The sequence below is a fragment of the Typopeltis vanoorti genome, chromosome 3, assembly GCF_054136105.1.
Source record: "Typopeltis vanoorti isolate ZY-2024b chromosome 3, IOZ_Tvanoo_1.0, whole genome shotgun sequence".
In the NCBI taxonomy this organism is placed as follows: Eukaryota; Metazoa; Arthropoda; class Arachnida; order Uropygi; family Thelyphonidae; genus Typopeltis; species Typopeltis vanoorti.
Window position 1 is genome coordinate 126,385,710 of NC_143551.1, and position 19,636 is coordinate 126,405,345.

The following is a 19,636-nucleotide window of genomic DNA, read 5'->3' on the forward strand; positions in this document are numbered from 1 at the left end:
CATGGAGGCGTTGACTGGTGCGACTAGGCGAGAGCCGAAAAAATCAAGTAGCATTAACGAAATACTTTTTGAAATTGATTCGATGTCGTGAGTGTAATATGTATGCATGGCAGAGCGTAAGGGATGTGTTTGTAGAGGGAAGGTATGAATTTGTAGGAATTGCGATGTATTATTAGACCACGAGGCAATAAATATAAAGTAGATTTAAAAGATCGCGTGAATGAAAGAAACAGAAAGGAAACAAAAGCTAGTGAAACTGAGGGAGTGAATGGATGCAATAATGTAGAAGCAAAATTAGCAAAAGCAAGAACGTAGAAGTGAAAGTTACAGAAAGCAAGAATGTAGAAGAGAGAGAGAGAGAGAGTAAAAGTGTTGAACAAAAGAATAGTATGACTGATATAAAGAATGAAGAGTTGGCTGCAATGAGGGAGATAGCTCAGTTGCATGAAGTGATACATAGGGTGGAGCGGGAGCGAATGCAAAAATGTCTGGCGAGTGGATCATCTGATAACAAAAAGTGAGAAGTGCAAGATAAGAAAAATGAGGACGTGACCAGGAGAGAGAAAGAAAAAAATCAATGAGCAAGTGTTGTATGACGATTCACTGATAAAAGGTGTGATCAATGAGAGTTAGACAAAATCGCGTTTTCCTGGTGCGAAAATTAATGATGTTAGTGAGGCTATTAGAGCACAAAAGGGTAGGGTGAAAGAAATGATTGTAGTGGTTGGAACGAATAATTTAAAAGGAGTAAAGTATGGCATGAGAGAGGACATGAAAGAATTACTGGAAGTAGCAAAAGAAAAGAGTGAGAGAGTTAAGATAGTGAGTCTGTTGCGGCAGTATGACAGAGTAGAGCTGATAAGGAGGGCTAAAATAGTGAATGACTCGATGCATAGGTTATGCAAGTAGCATTAACGAAATACTTTTCGAAATTGATTCGATGTCGTGAGTGTAATATGTATGCATGGCAGAGTGTAAGGGATGTGTTTGTAGAGGGAAGGTATGAATTTGTAGGAATTGCGATGTATTATTAGACCACGATGGGCAAAAGGACGTGTATAATGTGCCTAAGTTAGTACCACTGGTAACAAACCAGAATGGGATAGTTAGTATGAAGTGTCAGGCTGGCAGTAGACATAAGGGGCTTTGGCACTTTATTTTGGCACTAATGCCAGGAGCATTCAGAACAAGCAGGAAGAATTTATGGCATTGGTTATCTCATCCTGGATAACAGTGTTATGAGGAATATAAAAGAGTTATCACAAAATTAACAGATGAATTTCCTTTATATGAAGTAAAGTTGTGACAGATAAAAGTGATTATATAGTTTCTCCGGAAGCATCAGACAGTTCCTTTTTGATACAGTATGCAGAAAAACGTATTCCAGATGAATACTGTAAACCCGAAAGAGATGAACTTTTTGTATTTTTGGATAATCATGAAGATTCCTCTAGGAAACAGGGAACTTAAAAATTATCTTCATATTCTAAAATATTCTGATACTGCAAAGAAGATATGAAAGAAATACATTATTTTTTTTTTTAAAGAACTATTGCACAAAATTATTTTTTTGTTTTAGAGGAAAAAAGGTATGTAAGAAATTTATATTGTGTGACCATTATTGAGAGCTGAATGAACTGTATGTTATGAGCTTAAAGTCTGTGTACTCTCAAAAACTCCTGTGATTTCAATGAGAAGGAATCTTAAATAATGTTTGTGTGGCCTTTATTCTTTTTAGGAGATAAATTTATTTAAAATGCAAAATTGTATATAGCACTTGAGAAACAAATATTTTGCACACACCATTGAAGATAATACAGAAAAATCTACACTAGTATTATTTGTAAATAAATATATTATTTTTGAAATTCCTTTGTCTATTATTCAATCTCTTAATTTATAATAACAATAATCCAGATACGTATCTGTGGTATTAACCAACTATTTCTCTTAGAATAAAAAGGAGAAAAAAAAAAGAAAAAATTAAGGTTACCCTTGCTCTGTCATGAAACATGAAGACAGATTTTTGGTTAGAATGACAAATATTGTCATTCTAACAACGTGAGCTTACAAATCGGCTCTATTTGCACACACATGAAGATATCTCAACAAACTCTGGCAGGATGTCTGCAACAAGTAGGCCTGCATGCCCAAAAGCCTGCAGTTGGTATCCCTTTATCCACAGCTCATCATAGAGCACATTTTCAGTAATGTTGTATCCATAAAAATTGGGCAAGACACAAATGGGTTAATGTACTCTTTACAGATGAGAGTTGTTTTAGTCTTCACCCAATTCTAGATGACACTTGATCTACAGTGAAAGTGTTACTGCTTACCATAACAAGTATATAATTGAAAGAAATAGATATGGCAGTGCTGGGGTCAGTCACAGTCTGAGGAAGTATTATGCTTAATGGACGCACTGAGCTACAAGTGCTGGAAAAAAGGACTATGACTGGTGAACGATATTGCAACGAAGGAAATTCTTCAATGTCATGTTCAATTGTTCCATGGTACTGTAGGCAAAGAATTCATTTTCATGAATGACAATGATACACAACATTGTACACGAGTAGTGGAGATACTTCTGGAGACCGAGGATATTAATCGAATCAAGGCCAGCATTCTCCCCAGATCTCAACCCACTGAACACATTTGGGATGCAATAGGGAGGCACACTGCTGCTTGAAACCACCCTCCATAAAACAAATAAGATCTTATCCTTGCTCTGATGAAGGAGTGGGCTAGTTTGCTTCAAGAATTCCTGAGTCACTCAGTGCTAAGCATGGTATGACGTTGTGAGAGTAGCATTGCCGTTTGATGAGGACATATTCCATACCAAAATGTCTCTCTGCATAGTTTTCTGCATGCACTGTATATTAATTCCTTAACTACATCCTTAGGAAATTTGCAACTTCTACCAAAAACATATTGCAATTTAATTTTTACAAAATTTATAACATATTTTTTGTGTAATATAATTTATTGGTATGCTGGCAATAAATTTGCATCAGCGTTTGGCTGTACTTATGAAATTTTTGGATAATTACAGCCAATATACACAGGTAAAGATTATGTAGTTTGTCCTTAGCTTTTGGACACAAGTGTATGAGAAGAATACTTGATAGCTTAAGATCCAGGAATTCTTCCCTACTGCACGTGCACACACACAACCAACTGTGCTCACTATTTACACTTCAGAATTAACACCAGTCCTACATTGTTACATTCTATCGTACTTATCTGGCATCTACTGACAGAATAGAATCAGGTCCATATTCAGCCCATCATAAACAAAAGCCAGCTAGTATACCATCATCTCACTGTCCTCATCTCAATTCACATGGAAATAACAAAGAAGGTAATCAACAACCAACTTCTTTACTGCCTGTAGGCTATACAATTTAATTAGCAATCAGCAATAATTAATATCTATTACACCACACTTGTACTCTGGTCACTAATTCCCTCTCTGTGAGTATATATCTAAAGAAAGATAATCATCATATATGACAAGTCATGGTCAATGGTTTTCTCTTTTCAACTATACTTACAAATGCTGGGTTATCCCAGCTCTGTATATTTCCTCACCTTCTCTTCTCACTGGCCTTCACTCACTGACCTCAACTTCTATTGTATTTCCTGAGAAGAGAGCATTTCATTCCTCTTCTCATTCGACTAACTTTTCAGCACTCATGTGAAGTAAGTTAATTTTATGAGCAATATTTTATTACTGATCTCCTTTCCATTCTCACTGCAGAGAGGAAACTTAGTGAACTTCGACACAAACCTGTCTTATTTCTTATAAGAAAGAAATATCTCACTTCATTTCAGCTTACTTTTGATAATATACAGATATCCAGGCAAGATCAGATTTCTCTTCATGGATTGTTATACCTCTAGTGTTTCCTAGCAATCAGATCATAACCACAGTGTAATCAGCCTCCAAAAAAACTTGAAAGCATCTTCAGTTGAAGGTACTTCTTATCTGTACAATCCTCAAAAGTACATAAATCTCAAATTTGCCTGATCTCAGAATGTTGTCCTCACATTATGATTAGTCATTAAAAAAAAATAATTTCTAAAAATGCTCGATGCTATTCAGAAGACAGCAATCTGTTTATTAGATGATGCCCTTTCTAAAACTCACTCCAACCATTTCCATATAGACTTTCTGTCTTATGACTTTTCTGTAAGTATTTTCATGGGCTCTAAACTGCAATAATGAACCCATGCTATCATTCTTTGCTTTTCTCTAAGCATGTAAAGACATGAACAATCTCTGGTCAATATTCACACATAATATTCACATATACTGATCAATATTCACACAGAGGTTTTGATAAGGCGGTTTTACCAAACCGCCTTATCAAAACCTCTCGTCATTTTATCTATGATCTCGGAAACAGCCATTTTCACAAAAGACTATGACTTCCAACTCTTCAGGAAACAATAGGTTAATCCTTTCTCCTTAACAGGTCCATAAAGAACATTTATATGCTATTAATTTTGAAACTTCTTATACGTAGGTTTGATTAAAAAAGAAAAAAAGAGGATTTCTCTGCCATAGCAGGAATGTCGACGGCTTAGATGATCTGATATGTATAATTCTGCTCACTTTAAAACTTGCCACCTTTTAAGTATTTACTATTCTCCAGTGATTCATAAATCAACTTCAAACTCACCACACTTTCTAATTTTTTTATTCATTCTTCTGAATAGTGTACTATGAAACAAGTTTTCTCATTCAGTGTTTCATAGAACTTTCGATCTGCATATGTTTAAGGCAAATATGAACAATTTTCTCTCATCTAGTGTAGTCCAAATCATGTCCCATTCACCATTAAGTACCATCCATAATGTACTATAGCTTTTTTTTCTCCTTACAGACAGTGAGAAAATCAAAACCTATAATTCTTTTTCACCACTTTTGGTGCATTTTGGTTCATTCATTTCCTTAAACATTATATGATACAAAGAGCTTCATAGTTTATGAAAAAGAGTTTTATGATTTGATTTAATGGAAAAAGCTTAATGATTCAATTTACTGAAAGTAACTTTTGATATACCGCAGTTTAGTACATTACTGAATATCATATTAATATAAATTACATACAGAAAAGAGTTCAAAAATATTTTTCAGAAATTAAATCAAAAACTCACCTAAGATAAAACACAGACCCAGATCCATCTTGATAAACAAACATATTAACACGGTTGTTAACTGAGAAGTTTTTTAATACTGTCTTGAGTGCCTGAATACCTGAAATTAAGATAAGTAAATCATAAATAAAATGTTAATATTTCAATAGTATTAATAATGTCATTTGATCTTGTGGTATTCCCCAACATATCGGCATACTGATAGCTTAGATGATTTGATATTTACAAATCCACTCAAATCAAAACCTGCCACCTTTTTGAGCATTTACTACTCCCCATTAATTCACAAAGGAAGTTATACTGAAAATATTTACAACACTTTTATCATGGTCAATAATCAATATTTTATGAAAAATTTTTATGAAGCTAATAGAAGTACAACTGCAAAGCATTTTCCCAAAAGTGAGTAACATGAGAATAACATTCCATATAAATCAGGGACAGAATCCCCACTTGGAATCCAATTTTTTTTTTACATAACACCTCCAGGGAGTCTAAAGACTCATCGAGGGAGGGTACCTACTCTACAACTCTCTGTCTCCACCAACCACAACTAATTTCATCATCTACACCAACAGCATCTACCACTGACCACCACCACTAGTATTTTCACAGACAATCGCAAACATCCATGCCCATGTGGGATTCGAACCCGCAGCCTTTTGGCCGGAGAGCGGATATGCTAACTACTTGGCCAACCAGGCCGGCTATATATTATTATTATTAATGCTATTAAATATATTATAATATTTATTAATAAAATATATATACCATATTTTCCGGTGTATAAGATGCACTTTTTTACCTAAAAATTCATCTTAAAAATGGGGTGCATCTTATATAATGAAAGTAAAGATTGCTTACTCTTTTCAAAGTCATACGCACTCCCTTTTATGTTCCAAGATCTTTGTAGGCGCAATGGTGCAATCAAATTGATGCGTGACCTTCACGTGACTTCTAGCGCATCATTGGCTAAGAATGGGGAGTCCCTATTCAAGTTTCATCATATCTTATCCAAGTAATCAGTTACCGATGTTCATTAGCATTGAGTTGACGTGTTGAGATATTTTGTGTTCAGTTTGATATTTCCCCGTAGATTTTAGTGATGGAAAAAAACAGGCGACATTCATATACTTCAAGTTACAAATTGCAGGTTGTAAAATATGCGGAAGAACATGGGTATAGGAAAGCTGAAAGACATTTTGGACCTCCACCTACAGAAAAAATTATTAGAACTTGGCATGGTCAGAAGGAGATTTTGTACAATTTGTGTAATGAAAAGCGCGCGGAACATGGAAAAATTGCGAAGTGGCCAGAACTAGAGACCGGAGTTTTGAAATGGGTGCAAGAAAATCGGCAAAATGGCATTGCCATTTCAATAAAAATGATTCGTACACATGCAGTTCAAAGTAGCCTGTGAGGTTTTTTCCAGAAAATTGTATCAAATTTCTTGGGTGCGTCTTATACACTGAAAAATACGGTATATATTTATTACATAAATTTATTAATGCTAGTGTAATTAAGCATCTCTTTTTTTGGTATGGTACGGTATAATGGCACCTTTATTAACAGTGATATGTTACATATGAATGCAGTACTGTAAAATCTCTCACGATAAATTAACTTAATTTATCGTGAGAGATTTAGCTAAGTTTAGCTAAGTTGTGACATAGGGAATAAATACATGTTTAATTTAGATAAGTTAGCACTGTGATAGGGTTAAATAAGTGCTGCTTGTAAAAATGTGTAATTATATGTTATACCTACTGTGTATATGAAAAGGCTGAGAGAGATAAATTCTCCCATTAATTTTGTGCGTGTTGTATTTTCAAAACATTTTGAAAATAAAATGTTTTGTTTGTTTAACTATCTTGCCTGATCTATTGCCAATGCACTATCTCTAAAAAATTGATTTTACAGAGGTTACCAAACTTATATAAAATAGAATTTATGCTGAGAGAAAATAAATGTAATTCTGTAAAAAATGCATAATTTAATGTCCATTGAGCTGTATGTAAAATGGAAAAAGGGGATTAGCCCAGATTAGAACGATAACTAAGCAGAAACAAACAATCGCAAGGTCTTACGAACATAAAAATATGCGGCCACAAACGGAAGGAGCCAAAGTGATGTCATCATGCTGGTAATCCTGGAAACTACATCACAGTAACAAAGGATTAGTGACAATATAAAAGAGGACTGAGACAGATCAGCAAGGTTCTCGATTTATAGGTTCTAAGTTTTTCCTTTCTCGGAGGACGGAGTTCCAGTGTGTGGAGGCGAGGCCATTTTTCGATGGGGCTCCTAATTGAAAGCATGAACATGCTGGAGAGTGTGCTAATACCCACGGTCATAACAGAGCCTTCAGCAGTTCTTTTCCAGTTCCTGAAGGAAAAGTCAAGTTAACTTTCCCAGAAACTTCTATAGCGAGAACCGCCACATTGTCCAAGCAACAGTTGTTACCCAGGATGAAGATGCAAGGTCAAGCTAACCAAGCTGAAGTTTTGTTCAAATTGACTGGACTGTGTATGTAAAGGTTACAGTAAGTAAGCACAATTTTGTTAATGTTTTAGAAACTTACAATTGGAATTTGTATGTGTAATGAAGGTGCTTACAGGAATTGTTAGTAATTAATTGATTAATAAGTTATGGTCATGAAAGGGAAAATAAATGTTAACTTGTATATGTAGTGAACGGAATTTAGCTAAGTTGTGACATAGGGAATAAATACATGTTTAATTTAGATTAGTATTGTGATAGGGTTAAATAAGTGCTGCGTGTAAAAATGCTTAATTATATGTTATACCTACTGTGTATATGAAAAGGCTGAGAGAGATAAATTCTCCCATTAATTTTGTGTGTAATTGTTCTTTCATTCTAGTGAAAATAAAATGTTTTGTTTGTTTAACTATCTTGCCTGATCTACTGCCAATGCACTATCTCTAAAAAAACTAGCGAACCTGCGTGCACATTAGATTGAGAATTGCCATGACTTACAATAGGAAAATGTGTATCAACTAAGATACTGCCTGTATTCCTTACCTTAATTCTCAAACTACATTAGTTCAATTAGAATTGTGCAATCATTAAAAAATAAATAAATTTTTCTCATTGATTAGTGTGAGAATTGGTAACCTGTATATCGTAGATAGGCTGATATCTTAAAGTCTATTTAATAGCAGTGGGAACAGGAATAAGACTTAGTAGTATTAACAGTGAGATATATGTTAAGCAGATTAAAGTTATTTTAAGAGAAGAGCAGCATAGAGTTAGTTAAGACATGGTGCTGGGAGCGCAGCACAAATAAGGTTAACAAAGGCGCAGTTGATATCAAGTTACAAGAATAAATAAATAGAATATTACAATGGAGCAGTCAGCGACTATAGAATTTAACAGTACATTTAGAAATTTGTAATATTCAGTAATTTTTTACATGTTTACCTAGTATGCAAATAAGCTTAGTTATTTAATGAAATTTACATTTTTCGCTATGTCTGTTAAGATTTGCTATACAAAACTTTATGTTTGGTACATAAAATTTTTATTAAAATCAGTACACATTTTACTTATTTTTTATACACTTGATAAATTTATGTCTAAAGTGTCTATTATTTACTTAATTTGCTGTTCTTATTCCAAAAATATCATATGATGATGTAAAATATCAGTAAACAATTTTTTAGTTTTCTTTTCATATCCTTTTGATTTTTAATTTTTATCACTAGCAAAGAATTAGTACCAGCATCTATTGTTTTACAAAAAAAGCACTGATTATTACTATTATTAATATCAGATCTCCAAGGAGTTGACTCATCATGAGAGATCAACACTCATACAAGATCATCAATGCAATCCACTCACTAACCACTCTTCATACCAAACCCCACTTCTTGCTCCCTTGCTCACATCCTCCATACAGAATCCCGGAACAGGCTCTTGTCCTACTTTGTTCCTCATTACAAAAAATCTGCTCAGCATTAATCTGATGACCTCACCAATTTAAATCTCAATGAAACCCTACTTTGCATATTGCATTCCCTCAATCTGTCTTCATATCCCAGATTCCAAATACCTGCAATTGACTTCTATAGATATCCTCATTCTTCCAAAACCAGGTGATCAGATCTCTGCACAGCAGTCTATATGTACCCTGATCAAGGCCTTACATAAGAAAACCATAACTTCTTTGCTTCTACATCCAAAATAAAGAATTCCTCATAATTTTACCATATATAATCCACTGTAATGTCATCACAATTAGCAATGTGATCCCTAAACTTCAAGTTTCCATACAATGCTACTTCCTGATCTCTTATCATCTCCACCCCCAAAATTTCCTCATTAATTATATATTCTGCATCCCTTATGAATAGCATTTTGAATAGCTTTTCTCTTGGCACTTTGTCATATGCCTTTTCAAGATCTACAAAACTTAAATACACATCTTTGTTATATTCTCATAATTTCTAAACTATATGTCTTAAAGTGAAAATCTGATTCTGATTTTTGGCCTGAATCGGGTTTGCTCTTCACCAAGCTTTCTTTCCACAATCCTTCTCAACCGTTTCTCAAGTATACTTGCATAAATCTTACCAGGAACACTCAGTAGGTAAATACCTCTGTAATTCTCACATTCAGTTTTATTTCCCTTTTTATATATGGGTACTATTTTTCTACTTCAAGTATGGATATGTATTCGTGATGGCATGCCTGTTGAGTGGTTTTTACCACTGTGCTGTCACTGATTGTTTCATTTAGCGATTTTTTGAAGTAATTACTCTATACATCAAGAATATTTTTTCTCCAGTTTTTATGTCATCTTTATCATCTCCAATTCCTTTTTTTTGTACAGTGTTTAGCTTTCTTACATTTGTCTCTGTTCTCTAAGAGCACAAGCTTAACTATTTGCCAGGAACCTTTCATATGACTTCCTCATTTATAATAAATTTAGTTTAATCCTATATCCAAGTGTAAAGGATTAACTAAATTTATTATAGTCTAACCAAGTGCAAAATAAACTTCCAACATCTTTCTCTAAATCCAGAGTAATTTAATAATAAGGTGGTACGCCGGTTGACAACTTGTATAGGTAAATGACCTCTTCATGACTTCTGCCTGGTATCTCCACTTCTGGGTCTGCCTCCCACTGACAAGACCTCAATAAAGGTCGAAATCAGTCTGGGTAGTGGCCCTTCCCTTAATGCATAGCAGTATACATGTACGAAAGGAGATGTGCTTTGCATTATGGGAGATACTGAGACAAGGAATGATGAGAGCTTGATCCACCTTTACTATGAGTTGCCAAGGGATGTACCACTGTACCTCAAGTCCTGAAGATATTTTCAGGTGCAAACTTTGTTTGCTTACACTTGGATAAAGGATTAAACTAAATTTATTATAGTCTAACCAAGTGCAAAATAAACTTCCAACTTCTTCATTTCCTTCACTGCCTCTTTATCTTCCTGTGTCCAACCATGGAGTTCTGATTTTTCCATCCTTGCAGAAAACCTCACCACGTGCCTCTCTGGCTGAATCAATCAATATTTTTTTAGGACTTGCCACCGAAACTCTGAGGTTTGTTTCCTGTTCTTTGGGTTTCGTTAGAATTTAAATGAAATCAAGATTTTACTGCAGAAACATGAACTTTTCTGTTTCTGTCTACAGGAAACATATTTAACATCCAATGAGGACCCTACCTTAAGCAATTTCAGTGTTGTTTGCAAGGACAGAACTGGAGATGATCCTGCTCATGGAGGAGTAGCTATCCTAGTGGGGAGTCATACTCCTTTCCATCATGTCCAGATTAATACTGTTCTGAAAGTAGTAGTGATTCACTTATTCATGGGATTTCTTATTACAGCATGTTTAAATGTTTATGACTGGGCACCGAGTTAAATGAAATATATCTCGATAACCTTATCTTGCAACTGACTGAACCCTTACTTCTTATGGATGAATTTAATGGACACAACACTCTGTAGAGTAGTGGCAACACAAATGGAAGAGGTCATATTATTGAACAAATCCTTGACAATGATGACGTCTCTCTCTTTTGAATAATATGCTCAATACTTTCTTCCATATGCCTATCAGCTGATATTCTGCAATCGAACTTGCAATATGCTCTCCAGCCATTTTTCTACTGCTCATGTAGGCACCTACAGAAGTGAAAATTTTGCTTGTATGTGCAGAATGTCTTCATATGAAACATGTTCTGTTACACAGATGTCCATATGGAAAAATGGATCAGGCTGACAGGAATACTTTTCCCATCTTGTAAATTTGAATGCTGATACAATCAGTCAAACACCTATCAGTGAAGCAGTAAAGTATGTAACAGACTGCATTGTCCAGGTAGCAACATCCTCCATTCCAAAAACGCCATCTCAATTTCCACTCTGATCAAAGCCTTGGTGGAGCCCAGACTGCTAGGCAGCCAAAAAAAAAAGATCAATGGAGAACATGTGGTATATTTTGTAAATACCCCACCACATCAAACTTAATAGCTTAGCTTTTAAACGTGCTCAGGCCAGAGTACATTATGCATGATGCCACAGTCAAAAACAATCTTGGATCCAATTTACCTCATAAATTAATCAAACAACCAGTGCAAAAATTTTATGGAATAAAATTTGGAAAATGAAAGGTGGATACAGAGCACACTGATTATCTACCTTAGACCATAATGGATATGTTGTTGCTAATCCCCAAGCTACTGCAGACACTTCCGTCATTAATACAGAATGAGCAGCAAGAGAAAAAGTGGCTAAATTTTTCTACAAACGAGTTTGAGCCATATAATCATTTGTTCGGGAAGAACTAAAAAGAGCTCTTTTGCTATCTCAACCTAGCAACAGTCGTGCCTGATGACATCCATTATGAAATGATATTAAAACATCTACCATCATCTTCTATGAATCTCCTCTTAATATACAAGAGAATACTTACAGAGAAAGAGTTTCCAGATTCTTGGCATAAGTCAGTTAGTTGTCATTGCTATCACAAAACCAGGAAAAGATCCAACACAAGCAAATAATTATCAACCTATTGCTCTGACCAGCTGTCTTTGTAAAATATTAGAGAAAATGGTTAATGCCAGACTTCTCTGGTATTTAGCAACAATCTTCTCTTCAATACACAATGTGACTTCTATAGACATTGTTCAACTTTAGACCATTTCGAAACTTTAAGAGATGCATTTCAAAAGAAGATATGATTTCAATTTTCTTTAACATAGAAAAAGTTTATGACACAGCCTGGAGGTATGGCATATTAAAAGACCTCTATAACCTGAGTCGCAGAGGAGCAGCCTTATTGAATTTCCAAGGTTTGGAAATTCAATGAAACCCAAGAAACAGGAATTCATTAGAATAAATGAAATCAAGATTTTACTGCAGAAACAAACTTTTCTATTTCTGTCTACAGGAAACATATTTAAGATCCAATGAGGACCCTACCTTAAGGAATTTCAGTGTTGTTTGCAAGGGTAGAACCGAAGATGGTCCTGCTCATGGAGGAGTAGATATCCTAGTGGAGAGTCATATTCTTTTCCATCATGTCCAGCTTAATACTGCTCTGAAAGTGGTAGCAATGTGCTTATCCATGGGATTTCTTATTACAGTACATTCAATTATTTAAGACTAGGCACTGAGTTAAATGAAATATTTATTAACAAGTCTCTGTTTAGGTGAACTTTCCATACCACTAGTAGTGTGTCCCAAGTATCCCTTTTAGGGCTGTTGCAGTTTACTCATATATGCAGTTTACTCATGCCTGAGAGTGTGGTGTCTGCAAGGAGTTTGAATGTGTTTAAGACCCGGTATGATGAGATGTGTGTAAGATAAAAGGACCTCCTAGATGAGTCTTTGACTCCATGAGGTCTTGTTTAATAATAATAATAATATTAATGATTTTGAGAATAGGGATATGCAGTTGTTTGCAGATGATGCAAAGCTGAGAAGAGCTATGAGAAGTAGAACAGATGTTGTGGCTTTACAAGAAGACTTGCTTTACAAGAAGACTTGACAACTTCAGAGGATACAAATGATCAGAATACCTTGGAGAAGGTGGAGACAAGAGATCTGAGATTATGTAAAATTTAGGGGACATATTTGCAAAAACCTGCTCCTCATTCTCCTGCTTGCAAACTTCTTATACAGCTTCCAGGGATGACTTCTTGCCTCCCACCACCAAATCTATGCAATATCTCTTCCATATTAATCTAGTAATAACACCTTATCAATTTATATGTCTCTATCATATTCCCTCACCATTATCCTATCCACGTAGAGCAGAGTGGTGAGTGCAGAGATGGTAGATACATTTATGGCATGAGGTGTGTAACAGAGTAACTTGCCATGATGAGCCTTTTATCTACAAGGAGCTCTGATGATGATGATAACAATAATAATATGAATTAATGAAAGTTCATAAAATCTTAATTCTCTTAAAAAAGCCCAATAATTGAAAAACAAAGTATTGTAAAATTCGATGCAGTAGGATTTTTCCACTTTTTGCATCGACTTTTACAGCGGTCACAACTCGTGAACTAGCTAAACAATTTTTGTATTAACATTGTAAATATTATAAAAGCCCCTTAGAAATCGGCACAGTATTGAGATAGGAATTGTATACAATGTTAGTGATTTTAAATGTGTTCGGAGTCAACCAGATAGCAGATTCAAGGACAGTAATAAAAGGCGGTTTAGTTCTGAAGCAGTTCTGCTTTTTGAAAATAGGATTATATGGGTGTATCCCATGAGAACTAAAAGTGAACATTAATGTGAAGGTCAAGACTATTTGCGAGGGAATATTCGGAGCCTTGACCCTCAGTTCAGGGACCCGAGAAATCGTATAAAGGAAACTAATCTGAAAGAAGAAAAAAAAGGAGAGGAGAAGAGAGAACTTCCGATCCAGTCCATTTAAAGTGCGTCATTGGCCCATTGAAGCCCCGAGGGATAGCCACGGGAGCATTGAAGCCACCGAAGGAGAAGAGAAGCAGGACCAGCATGCATTGCCAGTAGGAGAGTCTGCTAAGTGCCTCGAATGTCGGATCCCTTCGGCCAAGTCAGTAACACCGGTAAAAATGTGCTTCAAGCCCTGGGAGTCATCCACGTGAGACGACAGTGACAACAAAATCTTTGCGTGGACATCAAAACCTGAAACAGAAGGGAAGTTAAAGGAACCTACGAAGGAACTAGGAACGAGTATATAGAAACGTTAAAGAAGCTATGTGAATACAGTTTATCGCGATTGCTTAAGATAAGTGAAATTGACTGAGAGTCCACGGGACATTTATTGTGCCTAATATAGTTCGCAGTTCAGGACTGGAAAGTTAATCTAAGAATAAATTGTTCAATAATATAGTTGGAAATGTTTGTTATAAATTACAGAGCATGATAATCCTAGAAATGTGAAGGGCAGTTAGTTTACTTTGAGTGTCAATATAATATGTTGCATGACTCTGTGCATATACTAATGGTTAATTGCTGAAATTTTATGTTTAGAAAAAAGCTAAGAGAGAGAACCCCTTTTTATTGTATGATATAGTATAATTGCAGTTTAGTTTTAATAAACATGTTTGTTTTGTTTACAAAGTGTGCTGCCTGATCTTTATGCAATGCACTGTTTCCAAAAAAATACCAGACCTGTGAGCGAAGGAAGTAAATATTAGCCATGACTGTTTAATTAAGCTTTAGGATAGTTTCAGAATATGCTCTACTGAAAGTATAATTATATCTAATACCATAAGGAGAATACTGGTGGTGCAGTCAATAAAATCTAAATAAATTTCCAGAGTTCTCCAGGTATTGGAAAAATAATAATCCATAGAGTAGAGTAAGTAAGGGATATAGAAGGATAGAGTAGAGAATAATAATAATATAATAGAGAAGATATATTACAATATACATTAATAGAAAAATATCACAAGGAAGCAGCAAAAAGAACCGAGAATCAGAAAAGATTACAGCATACATTATTTAAACACAATAACTGAACAAAATAATAAACACAAATTTTGTTAATTTCCATTTTGTTAATACAAACCTCTAGAAGCACCACTGCGCACATTTCCAGTATTAAGCCTTGGATGAAGAATAAAATGTGTTTTCCATACAGTATCACAATCAAATGCTCCAGGCATGAACTTCATTGTTGCCTCTAAATAGTCTTCTTGCTGGTTATCTAACAGCATATCTTCATCTGAAAGTGTGAAAATACATTAAATATGATCAAAATATTGTTTGATAACATTTAAATATACCTACAAACCTATATTAGTAAATAATAGCCAAATATCAAAATATACGATATCAGAATTTTGAAAACATTAGAAAATAGTGTATTGTATTTCTTAGATTTTTGGCATAGTTTTCAAAAGTTATTATTTTTTTTTTTTTTTACCTAATCCAGAAATCCTGCTCTAGAGACCACGAAAAATTTTCCAGCCAATTCAGGCCTGCAATAAGTGGGACGTGTTCTCACGTCAGAATAAATTAAAGATGCCAAGAAATTATATTCTTGCCTTCATGGTTACATGATGATCAGAATTCATTATAAAAATTATGGAAACAACTGCTGTGTTAGAATAAAACTTCAGTTTAATATAAACTAAAATACTCACTCAACATTTCGACCTTCACATTAAGGTCATCATCAGCTGGAGTATATATACAAAGAAACAACTGCACTACAATCTACATGGTATGCTAAAGTTACACTGATTTGGTCAACTGTTAAAACTACTGGCTGACTAGACTCCTGTTATTATTATCTATTTGTTTACAAAAATAAATTAAGCTAGAGAGCAACATGTTCATATGAAGTTATTCATATAAGTTTACATATAAATTAAAACAAAACAGTATGGATGGTGGCCAATAAAAGCTGAAATAATTGCTTAGTGTCTTAAAGTCAGGGTTTGTTGGAAAAACTTGAACTAAGTGGGCTGAATATGTGCCATCCAAATTATTGGGATTTTTATGCCACCATTATTGTTAAGATAAGATGGTTAATCAAAATTTCACTTCTTTAGATTTGTGTTCATACCAGGTTTTTATATGATGTAAAGAGTGTAATCTGAGAGGCTTGCTTCACCAAATGCGTCATTTGTGTTCTATTTTACGGATAGGAATTGTACATTCAAGTTTCAACAATATAAGATAAGTTACAGGTGCACTAGATACAATAAACTACAGGGTGAGCCAATGGGGGAGGGAGGGAGAGGATCCTTAGAGGAGTTGAATATGTTTTTTAATTTTATAGGTGGTTTAAAGTAGTGGTTCTCAACCTTGTGAGACTGTAGCCCAGTAAATTCTTTTTTTATAAGATGAGGGCCCGGGTCCCAACAAATTTAATCGTAAATATCTTTCCAATTTTTTTTAAAGTTCATACATCAAACTAACATAAGTATTGAAAGTTTATTTTTCACTTGGTTAGAGTATAATAAATTTAGTTTAATCCTTTATCCAAGTGTGAGCAAACAAAGTTTGCACCTGAAAGTATCTTCAGGACTGGGGTAAGGTGGTACAACACCAGGACACTCCTTGCAAAGGTGAAGCAAGCTACCAACACTCCTATCTCAGTATCTCCCATAATGCAAAACACATCTCCTTGCGGGAAGATGCATTAAGGGAAGGGCCACCACCCAGACTAGTTTCGACCTTTATTGAGGTCTCTTCAGTGGGAGCCAGGCCCAAGTGGAGATACCAGGCAGAAGCATTAGCAGGTCATCTCTACCTATAGGAGTTGCCAAATGGTGTGCCACCCTTTTTTTAATAAATTACTCTGGATTTAGAGAAAGATGTTGAAAGTTTATTTCAACAACAACAACCTTACCCCAGTGCTGAAGATACTTTCAGGTGCAAACTTCGTTTGCTCACACTTGGTTTAATCCTTTATCCACTTTTATTACTCTAACCAAGTGAAAAATAAACTTTCAACATCTTTCTCTAAATCCAGAGTAATTTATTAAAAAAGGGTGGCACACCATTTGGCAACTCCTATAGGTAGAGATGACCTGCTAATGCTTCTGCCTGGTATCTCCACTTGGGCCTGGCTCCCACTGAGGAGACCTCAATAAAGGTCGAAACTAGTCTGGGTGGTGGCCCTTCCCTTAATGCATAACATTAGACATATCCACAAGAAGATGTGTTTTGCATTATGGGAGATACTGAGATAGGCGTGTTGGTAGCTTGCTCCACCTTTGCAAGGAGTGCCCTGGTGTTGTACCACCTTACTCCAGTTCTGAAGATACTTTCAGGTGCAAACTTTGTTTGCTCACACTTGGATAAAGGATTAAACTAAATATATTATTATTATAACATAAGTATTAATAATTAATTATGGCATAATCATAAAGAGTATTGGTACACTTATGTATATGGTGTGGCATAGTGACAAATATAAAATTACACTTAAATTAGTTATCAATCACTGGGCTAATGAAATCTTGCAGTATATTGCAGTTTCCTCAGGCCAACATCATTAAATTAATTTGTGCTGATTTTCAGTGACATATCCCATTCTGATCACGAAAAACTTATAATATTATTCAGTGTAAAATTGATGTATTATTAAATTGATGTATTATTAAATTGATTTTAATAATGTTGGTTTTTTTAAAAAAATGGTAGTGAGAAAAGTGTTTATGCATTGTAACTCACCGTAGAAGTCAGCTGAGCAGGGGAAGCAGCACGAGGATGTCAACTTGTCGGCAAAACACTTATCATACACAAGCCAAATATTTAAATACGCAAAGTATGTAATTTAATAAATAAAAATGTATGAATCTCTCAATTCTAAACACTAGTTCCAACACTAATTAATATTTTGAATTTAAAAATGCAGCCCTTTAACACAGCATTTATAAGTTATTCAAAAAGTTAAACTTGGTTTCTTTTATTACAACTGAGTTTTTGAAGGTTTTATTTAAGCTAGTGAAACTTTTGTTGATATTTTCTGTCCATTAGCTTATTAATTCTGGGATGAATTGAAGTGATGATAGCCAAATGGAGACAGTCAGAAAGTTGCAGGCAGTTCCTCTGCTTTGTTTTAAGCACAGTCAATGGCAGAAAATGCAGTTCCACAAAGATATGTGGTGGATAAACAACGAAAAAATCTCATTGCTATTTCATGTAAATTTGGATATTTATTTTTCATTCTTATCCAGAATTTCGAATTACTCATAGAATTAAAAGTACTTTCCAGTCCTTTGTCTGATGATAATTCAATAAGTTGAAAGTTTCTTCATGGGAAAAAGCTGTCTCTTTGTGTTCAACAAAGGGGTTTACGATCCACATATTTCACCTCCAGGGATCCTCATGTTCGGGATAATATTTTTCAAGCGCCAACAACAACATCTCCAAGTGGGCTACAATAATATCTGAAACTGAATTCTGTGAAAAGAAATCATCTGCTTCCATAATATAATCTGAGCACAAATGAAACAGTTTATTATTTTTTTATGCAATCATATTAAGCCAGAGTTTGAGTTTCTTTTTGAATGATTTGATCTTGTTCCAAGATCTTGTTCACACAATGCTTTTAACAGTCTTGTATTTAAAGCACTGTTTTTTTATATAATTAATCATTTTATCAGATTGAGACAGGACTTCACTAAGCTCAGGTGCCATTTTTTTGGAGGCCAGGTTTTGCCTATGAATGTAGCAATGTGTTGACAATAAGTCATTGCCCACCATATTCTTAATTTTAGTGACTAAATCTGAATTTCTACATGTAAGACAGGCAGTGCCGTCAGTACAAACTCCAATACAATTATTTCATTCGAGACCTTTCTTTTCACTGAAACCATTTAAAACTTTACACTGCTATTAGTGTGCGTAGGTAATTCAGAAACACTTAAAATGTCTTCCTTCATGTCACTTTCATCATGATCAATATGTTGTACATATGTAAGTAAAATGCTTTTGTTCTGAATATCTGCAGATTCGTCCAGTTGTCATGCAAACAATTTTGATTTTTTAATTTTTTCAATGAGTTGTGTTTCTGTATCTTCTGCCATATCAGATATCTGCCTTTCAGCTGTATCATTTGATAATGGGACATCTTTCATTTTACTTCCTGCAGACTTGCCTAATACTTCATTACAAGCAGCAATCAAAGAAGGCTTAATGAGTTCTTTGCTAGTAGAATACGGTATTTTACATTTAGTTATCTGTAATGATATTAAATAGGATGCCATCAGAATTGAAGTGTCAGTGGTTGAAGCTTGGGAAATAATTTTCTTTTCTATTTTAAGTGCATCTCTTTTATGCATAAAGAACTCAATGGGCCTGTTGACTAGATCAGAATGTTTTGTGTTGATATGTTGGGTAAATTACGATTGCTTCATTTCCCAGAACAGTAGCACAAATGACACACTGAAGTCATAGCAATTGGTCAATGTCAGGGCATTGTATGAAACCAAATTTTAAATAGCAGTCCATGTACTTACAAGTGAATGTAGACTTTT

At 34.7% G+C, this 19,636-nt stretch overlaps 1 protein-coding gene across 1 annotated transcript in view; it reads right to left on the reverse strand.

Annotated features, from left to right (window-relative positions):
• Window positions 1-19,636, reverse strand: part of LOC150108543 (KICSTOR complex protein SZT2-like) — a 1,022,772-nt gene that overhangs the window by 407,495 nt on the left and 595,641 nt on the right. Inside the window, exons 36-37 of the mRNA XM_090390485.1 lie at window positions 15,211-15,366; window positions 5,164-5,263 (exon numbers count right to left, since the gene is read on the reverse strand). Of these exons, the coding sequence (XP_090246611.1) occupies window positions 5,164-5,263; window positions 15,211-15,366 (256 nt within the window). The remainder of the gene's footprint in view (window positions 1-5,163; window positions 5,264-15,210; window positions 15,367-19,636) is intronic.